The 9520-nt window shown below is 33.2% G+C and overlaps 1 protein-coding gene across 1 annotated transcript in view; it reads left to right on the forward strand.

The window, feature by feature from the left end:
• Positions 1-9520, forward strand: part of Smp_124350 (putative wd-repeat protein) — a gene marked incomplete at both ends in the record, with an annotated part of 36165 nt that overhangs the window by 24059 nt on the left and 2586 nt on the right. Inside the window, 4 exons of the mRNA XM_018793063.1 lie at positions 850-1045; positions 2105-2353; positions 4887-5033; positions 6799-7135. Coding sequence (XP_018647613.1) covers positions 850-1045; positions 2105-2353; positions 4887-5033; positions 6799-7135 — 929 coding nt within the window. The remainder of the gene's footprint in view (positions 1-849; positions 1046-2104; positions 2354-4886; positions 5034-6798; positions 7136-9520) is intronic.

Here is a 9520-nt window from a genome sequence, read left to right on the forward strand (position 1 = left end):
GGCGTGAGTCCGTAGAGATCTCTCATTTATCATTTAAACTTGAACTGATATGTCTGATTAGCTCAATCTACGACTGTTTCATCCTGAGAAATATGTCTGACTTTTTAGATTCAACTGAGGTATTGAGATTATGGTTAATCAAATGATCACTTACAGAAAACCGAAATTCCTAAATAACTGGAGATTCTGTTGTTCTTCTCTCAAAATTCTGAATTTGCAGTAGTATCTGAATGATAAAGCACCAAAAAGCTTGACCATTAAACGGCGAGTATAGCCTAACCAAGTCAGTTCGTTTACTTAACAAGAAGCTGAGTTCCGCCAAATAAGAGTTTTAGAAATTAATTGTAACTAGAATTTCTTACCGTTATTCAGTTGTAGAATCAAAACTACAATAAAAAGGCTTCAATGATGAAATATATTCCACTTTGCTTACATTTTCAAACTCAGATCACTTTTACTAGACATAAAAGTCCTGATTCTATTCTATATATGGGTTAAAACAACTGGCATGTGAGAAGGGGTACTACTATAAGAAATGGATGTTTAGTGTTCATAGTTATCAGTGCTTCAAATTTAGTACCATTCCTTGATGAAAGCAACTAAACTATGAACGTAGTATAACAAATCACGAATCGTATCATAAATTTCATTCACAACAAAGTCCACATAAAAGACATGGCTATTTGAATTAACCTGAAATCATGTTAGGTGATGAGCCTCTTTGTAGACTGATTGAGCTTAGATGATTAAATTTAGATTTCCCTTATTCAGTTTTTACTTTGATTCGTTTTTTTTTTAAATGCCGGTTATATCCTCGACATCATAGTTTTACATTAAATATCTTTTAAGGGATAAGGCGTCTGATTATTATAAACAAGGAAATGATTTGCTTAAATTTGCTGAATGTTTATACCAATTGGAAGATTATAAAGGAATTGAAAGAATAATAGAAGAATTGCCTGATTGTCATGATGCACTCTATGATTTTGGTCTTAGGTTTGCTAATCTCGGTATGATAAAACAAGCTGTGCATGCGTTCATAAAGGTTTGTTTCATAATTCTATTTCTAATACTCTAATTTTTATTCAAAGTATACAGTGTAACTACTTGAACATTGAGTTCTTTTTGGTGGTGTTATATCGATTGCTTGAGTACGTGCCCTGTTTAGTATATGACGTGATGATCCCCGCCAATTAGAGAGGAGTGAATTTATTGATCTCCCAATGATACACAAATTCTGTATGAGCAGCCTTGAGTGCTTATCAGTCCTGCTTTCTGCCTAGCCCAGCCAGTTAAGTCCAGAACACCAATAACAGTTTCGACAATATGAATCATTTTTCTCAAACATACTGGGTTTATATACCAAACAGACAGACTACATCGTGCCATAAAATAGAAAATAACATTTGTACAAGATTTGGTCAAATGTGGCTGTGAATGTGGGGGACAGTAATTAATGGACTAAGGATAACTCAAGAATGGTAAATCGTATAATAATAGTCCATAAGTCAAAATAAAGCTTATAATTAAAGGAACATGAATATGAATAGTTAAGTTACTTAACAATTATGCTATAGGAAATATGCGTATCATATTGCTCCATAAACAGTCCTCAAAAGTAACCATTCATAATTCTCTTCGGGATATAACAGGTGGTCATTTAGTAGCGTAGTTAAGGTGCATTTCTAGACAACGAGAACTTACGTACTTTTAATGTGATTTTAAAACAGTATGAAACAATATCCTAGAAGTGGAAGATTATTAAGAGTGATGCTGTATTTGTTATTTTAAACGGTACTATCTCATTTTTTGACAGTGATTGGTAAGATCAATCTAAACCTCAGTCTTTGTAAAAGTGCGACAATTTTCAGGATTCGATTTTCTCTCTTTAATTGAAAAATATTTCTTTAAAACTTAGCTAGAGCTTAGTATAACCAAGTAATTGACCGAAAGAATACTAACTTACACTGGTAACGAGTCTTGCGAAATCTCAGAGAACTAGGCCTAAAATTCCATTTTAAAATCCTTTCAGTAGGCCAATATCATATTAACTGAGTGTACCTATTTTTCAATAAAAATTAATGGACATTTTCACATTATTTAGTGTAACCGCCGTAAAGAAGCAATCGATGTCTGTTTACGTTTAAACGAATGGCGTGTTGCCTATGAACTAGCTAAATCTATCGATTCACAAGATGCTGATCATCATCATCATCAAGAACAAGAAAAAAGAATTGATAATTTATTAAAACAGTCAGTTGTTTGTTTTATTGAACAAGGTAGAATAATTGAAGCTGTTGAATTATATAAACATGCTGGCCGATTTTTAGATGCTGCAGAATTATTGTATAAAGTAAGTGATTTAAAGTGGTGGTATCTGTTGGGTTGTTCCATTTAGAAGTTTAGCAAATTTATACCTACCACGTGTGATCAGGAGTTGAACGTAATCTGATGGTGTTCTAGTTTCCACTAAAGTATTGATTATACTACTTAGAAAGACAAAGAATATTTTATAAATCCATCATCTAACCTATCAAGGCTTGGTAGTACCGAAATCATGAATTCTGGACTAATAATTTCTTTCTAAATAATTATCAAATTGAACAGCTTGGTCTATGTGAACGTAAATTGTAATGTCACCCGGGGTTTTGGGATTAGGAATTTGTTGAAGGTAAATTATATATATTTCCTATTGAATTTACGACAGGTGGATGTGGACACTAACTGGTCTCTTCCGTTTTTCACGGTTGATCACTCAGTTTTTAATAGGCTAATAACCCATGGTCAAACTCTTTTGATTGACAATAACCAAAACATTTCGCCAATATTAACTACTTACTTGAGAAGTAGAAAGGTAGCTTTGTCTTTTCAGGTTTATTCTATCCGGATTTTGTAAGCCTATTCTCTAGAGTGAAACTATTGCTCAAACTACCGCACTAATTCAAATAAATTTACAAATCGATTTGACCATCATAACACAATTTTTTTTGACAAGTTCATGGGATGAACCAATACTTCTGGATGGTATTCTTTCTCAGAAGAAAAAGAACTCTATACAAACATATTCACTTGTTGTTGTTTTATTTGTATCCTCCCATTGTTATATTGGACTGCAATTGATCAGTCTCTTTTTGGCATATGTGCATCCTATGCGGACTGCCTCTAATCTTCATCGGTTTACCTTCTGAGCCAAAGTGTTTGATATCGCTGAAATGACTAAAATTATATAATCATATTTATATGTGTGTGTGGCCTGTATCTGATTCCAGCTCGACCGTATAAACAATTGTCATCAAAACATACATACCGCCAATCCTCGTATAGAATGATCAGAGTAGTAAAAGCAGTAACAGTATCAGTAGCACAAGGAAGGATTTAGCATAAAGAAAATTATTCCAGAAAAAAATATTAAATTTAAGAAATAAAAAATATAAGAGTCATTGGGTCATAAGCAACATATAATGTAAGAACCAACTGAAGATAAAGAGTTAATACATCTTCTCTATTGAGACTAATTCAAAGCCATGAAATCTAACATCCTCAATCATTTTTTTAAGAAAATCGTATGAACCCTAACCTGGTAGTCAACATTTGCCAACACGGTTTAGTTCCACATTTAATCACTTCATGGACTGATACTAATTCTTGGTTTCTCTGCCCGTAGCTTTCTTCCAACCTAATCTCACGCGCTGAAGTATAGTTTGAATGAAACTGGAAGGTTATTGTTGTATTTTTGCTAAAAACGAATGAAATAAACACAATAAAAACGGCCATACATTTTTTCTGCAGTCGAGGATGCAAACTTAAGAGTTGTCTAAATTCTAGAACGAAATGACTGTTCAGTATTTCCTATTTTTCGACGGTTATCTAACTAAAGTTAGTCCTTGGTAAGAAAGAAATTTTGATGTGGTCTACAGTAAACAAGAATATGGATGAAAATGGTATAAATAGGTTTCTGAAGCTACTGTTGGTGATATGAAATCCCCAAATACAACATAAGAAGAGTAAAATCAGTCTTCAAATTCTCATATACTTAAAGACTATCCTGTTCAGCCCGCTTTCAACTCATTTTCAGTTTCTTCAGCTTCTGTAACATGCGGTTCTTTATCTAGTTCCCATGCATTTTATCTTGTATTGATTAATTCTGCGATTTTGTATTCAGTTAAAAATTACTGACTTTGATAAGACTAATTAATCATCACTGAACAATCGATACGTCACTGAGCTATCTTGAATGTACTTCAACTCTTCTAAGATCTCTATGATGAAAAGTCTTTATACCAACTTCGTTTTCTCTCCATAATCATTCAGTTGGAAAGAAGACAATAAAAGCAGTCTCATTCATTTTATGGAAGTCGGAGTTATGGTTAATTAGATTGGTGTACAAATATATCAGCTACATTGTTTAATACATAAATTTCAGATAGAAAGAATTAAAGCATCTATCCTACTGTTGTCAATTTTAAGCTATTTTACCAAAGATTTGTAATTGCTTATTTTAAACTTTTGAACAATTTATACCTCATAATAAATTAAGAGAGTAGTTTAAGGTACTGTTACAATCCTATTACTTTTGTAATATTCTACGTAATTTGGTTGAAGTTAGACATTAACACCGTTGGATGCTAACTGGCTCAGTGGTCTATCCGTTGAGTGCTCTCGCGCGAAACTAATAGGTCCTGGGTTCGAATCTCGCAAGGCGGGATCGTGGATGCGCGTTGCTGAGGAGTCCCACAATAGGACGAAACGGCCGTCCAGTGCTCCCAGGTTTTTCATGGTTGTCTAGCTTCAATAGACTCATGATTTTAACTATATTTAAATAATTCTAAATTCATTGAGACAATTCATAAAGAGTTCTCACCATTATTTTATTACTATTTATAAAGGAAGTTCAAAAAATTAAACAGTCTTCTAATAGATCTCCATTGTATATGAAAAAGATGTATGTTCTTATTGGTTTATTAATGGAACAATACTATGAACAAAATAAATTACAAGCTAATGTAAAACCAAGAAATCCTGCTTGTGGAGAAGTAAGTTGATCAGCTTTCGTTTGTTTTCATTGGCTAATCCTTATTTAAGTGTCTAAGAGTTACATAAAATGAATCCCAACCACAAAAATGCACATAGTTTTTTTTATTAGTGAGCAATGATTAATACACTACATGTCTCATTCCTAAAGTAGGTCAACAGTGAATAGAATGGCATTTTCTAAGATTGTGAAGCTAGGTGACGTAGGTTCAAATTCTACAAGTATCGCCAAGTTCCCTTAGAATTGTAAGTATATTTTACGGATAAGTGTCAACGCTGGAATTGGATGGGACATACGCTGCGGATATCACCAAACCGCATCACAAGGCAATCACTAACTTGGAATCCTGAAGGTAAACGGAAATGAGGAAAGGCGAAAGAATACATTGTATCCAGAATTGGAAGCAGACATCAAAAGGATGAAGGACAACTGAAACCAACTTGAAAAGATTATCGAGGAGAGAGTTCGGTGGAGAATCGTGGTGAGTGGCCTGTGCTCCTCCATACGGAATTACATGCGTAACTAAGCAAGCTTTAATCCTCGGTCTAGTAGGGTTTCCTGTTGAATACTTACAACCACCTAATAAAAATTGTCATGAAATGTCGTGTATCGATTGAAGTTCAACATTAACGCCACTGAATGCCAGCTCAGTAGTCTGAATGTTAGGCATTTGCGCGCGAAACCGGTACTGGGTTCAATTTTTACGTGAGGGATCGTGGATGTCCACTCCTGAGGAGTCCTATACCGGGATAAAACAACCATCCAGAATTTTCAGTGGTGGTCCAACATTGATCAGTTTATGTTTTTCAATGAGAAATGTACTTATTCGCTCCAAAATATTTCAAATGAGTGTACTAAACTTGTCCATACACTATTTTTACTTGTTATTCTCTATGAAAAATTGAACATTTGTGACTCTTATTTCCCACATTATCTCCATTTATTTTGATTTCACTACAAGATGTATCAGTTAATTTACAATGATTATATTTGAGTGATTATGTTGAAATAATATGACGCAATGTTTCAAGACAAAAAGGTCAGTCAATCAAAGTTGACGCTTTACATTTGCTAGTTATCTAATTAATAATTTCAGGCTCACAAAAGTAATATAAACCTTTATATACTTGATGTTATTACAAATATTCAATCTTCAAATCAAAACGCTTTTGAGATGGTGGAGTAGATTTGTAGCTCAGGTGAGTGATTTTGGTGGAGTTTTGTTCTCTGATCTGGATGGTTTGATCGTGGAGCTTTCATCGTTATTCTGAACGACATCATTTGCACAAACTTCAAGTAGAAGTGAATAGTTCGAATTTCTCCACATATGGCTCACAGATTGTTCTGTAGACTTCGATCTTCATTGGTTATTGTCGACCTTTAACTTGTCATTATTTTTCAGAAAAATCATGGACAAATATAGGACCAAGAATCAAATCAGTGAGAGATACAATCAAAATGAAGAAGTAACCAGTGATAGGTTAAAGGTCAACACCAACCGATCAAGACTGGTATCGACAGAACGAGCTATTGGTCATATGTGGCGAAATTCGAACACTTCACTTCTACCTGAAATTCGTGCTGATAATGTCATTCAGAATAAAAATGAAAGCTCCACGGCCCAAACCATCCAACTCATAGAACAAAACTTCACTAAAACTCTTTTTTTCTTATCTATAACTTAATCGATATCATGGAAAACATATTGATTTTTTCAACGTATCCATCTATCTTGGATTCCTTTTTTCTCTCGATACATTTCCTAGGGTGTATTAATGGCAAGCTCTACACTTGCTGGTCTATTATTAACTGAACAAGATCATACCATACATAATAATAATAATGGTATAATAAATAAAGAATCAGAAATTTTACAAAACTATAATTCAATTCAATATTCAAATTCTAATATGAATTTAATTAAAACAAATGTAATGAATCGTTTAATTGATCAACCATGGAGAGGTGCTGAAGCATATCATTATATAATGTTAACTATCAAACAATTATATAATGGTTTATTTAATTATGCATTTAGAACTGTACAATTATTAAAAGATTATGGAGATATATTAAATCCATTGATCATTTATAGTCTAATTGGTAATTAAATTATTATTGTTTTAATTATATATGTATTGATTAAGATAAACTTGGTAACATTTTTGTATATTTTTTGAAAAAAAAGTAATCTCTTTATTTCAATAGGTTGAGATCATGAGTGAATTGAAGCTAGACCAACATGGAGAACCTGGAAGCATTAGGCGGTCGTTTCGTCCTATTGTGGGACTCCTCAGAAGTGAGTATTCACAATCCCGCCTCGCAAAATTCGAACCTTGGACCTATCAGTTTTGCGCGCGAACGCTTAACCTCTAAACCACTGAGTCGGTTGGCATCCAATGGTGTTGCTGTCTAACTATAACCGATCCACGAAATTGAGTGACACATCCACTAATGTCTTCAGTGAGTTATTACCCCACAACAGATCTGGTTGAACTCCACTGGTCACTGCTTCTCACTAGAACTCCAAGAAATACCTCTTGAAGTCAGTCACTAGTGAGCATATGTTGATTAATATCGGAAGGAGTTTTGTGGATATTACAGTCATTTCAATAGTTGAAGATCATGAGTCAATTGAATCTATATTTTTGAAACTAAAAAATCACATTTAAAATTTGCAAATATCTTTACAACTTCCTCCTATGCAGTAATAGTAATAATTGTGTGCCCGATAGTCACTAGCTTTGGGATAGGATTTTTTTAGGATCCTAATAAGTAATCATGACGTGTTAAATTAACCGAATAGACATTAATTTGAGTTCTCATCATTAGTATTAGATAATGGTCATAATGCTACTTACTCATTTACACCTGTTACCCCCCGAGAAGCATTGACCACCGATTAACTAACTCTGTTATCACCTCTTTTCCAGTTGTCCCCAAGTGTTATTTGCTCATTAAATGTATGTCTCCAATTTCTAAGAAAATGTTCTCAATGGTCTGCTGAAATTAGGTTTATGGATCATTGAATTGTGATTCAATTATGTAAATATATGCCTTGCGTTATGAAACCGTAAATTTGCCTATTTGATATTTAGTGAAGTCACAAATGTGCTCCATCGAGGAGTCTGAAGTCAGAATGAAGTAATTGTCCAGTTTGTTTCACTAGGTTGATCACTTGTCGTGGGCATCAATTAGAGTGTAATTAAAAATTAGAAATTATTAAAACATTATTTTATCCTAATTTCTATGTAAGTGATCTAATGAATCATTATTAATGAATCCTGTTTAAATTGGTTCTCCATTTCCACAGTAGTTTTCCTTAGATAATCAACAGTCAATATTCTAACAAATTATCATCATGTTTTGTTATAACTTCTCATAATGCCTTTTCTTTATAGGTATATTACAATGAGGTGCAACTTCTGATGCTGTTATGATCGGTGAAATAGAGAGTTTGATTGCAAAGCTTTCATTTTCATTGTGAACAGCGATATCAATGTCTAATTCAAATTGAAATGAGCATGTTTAAGTATCCCATTAATATCACACATTTGTTCTGATGACTTTGTATATGATTGTGAGTTATAGGATAGGCTGATAAGTGATTAATAAGCTCTAAATACTTATTATGTCTGACTACACGACTGCATGTAATCTCTAACCTTGGAATTCCCAGCTACACTTGATTTCCTGTCACATATATGATTCTAATAACTAAGTATTTAGTAGTGTTTTCATGTTACCGGAAATTTAAAAAGCTTTAATGCATAGCACCATTATTTATTACAATAAACAGTGTAACCACTCAATGTAATGAATTTACTCTTTAAATAATTAAGTAGTAAATAAGCCTAGCTTTTTATAAGATCTCTGATTGTGTACTCTTGATTGCTCACTGTAGAATGATCAACGTCATGTTTTACTAGTCCTTTTAGTGCTGATTTGATTCTATCGATCAGGTTGCAATGTATCCACTAGCCTAAGTGATTCGACATGACATGCACTATGCTGGAATGTAAAATGGTTGGATGTAGTTGACAAGTTTCAGGTGGACGTTTTCCGATTTTGTTAGATTATAAATTTTATAAGTAAATAATATTTCACTAATATGAAGGTATATGGAAATTATTTAATGATATTGACACCACAGATCGACATAACTTGGACATTCACTGAACACCAGGAAGCAATTGACATTGGTTTAGAGACTAAGGATTTCTACATTAAACTAAAAGTCCTGGGTTAGACCTTCACCAGTGGTTTCATGGGCGCGCACTGCTAAGTAACTACTTAATGAGGAGAAACAGTTGTTCAGAGCTTTCTGGTTTTCAATGAATGTATGGATTAGGTTGATCCAGGATACTAATAAGATAATACTTTATAACTTATCTCAGTATTAATAATGAAGTATTTAATAAATAAATAATATATTTCTAATATCCCAATGAGTAGAAAAATTAGATTTTCTGACGTTTCGTGACTTAG

Source organism: Schistosoma mansoni, chromosome 1, assembly GCF_000237925.1.
Source record: "Schistosoma mansoni strain Puerto Rico chromosome 1, complete genome".
NCBI lineage: Eukaryota > Metazoa > Platyhelminthes > Trematoda > Strigeidida > Schistosomatidae > Schistosoma > Schistosoma mansoni.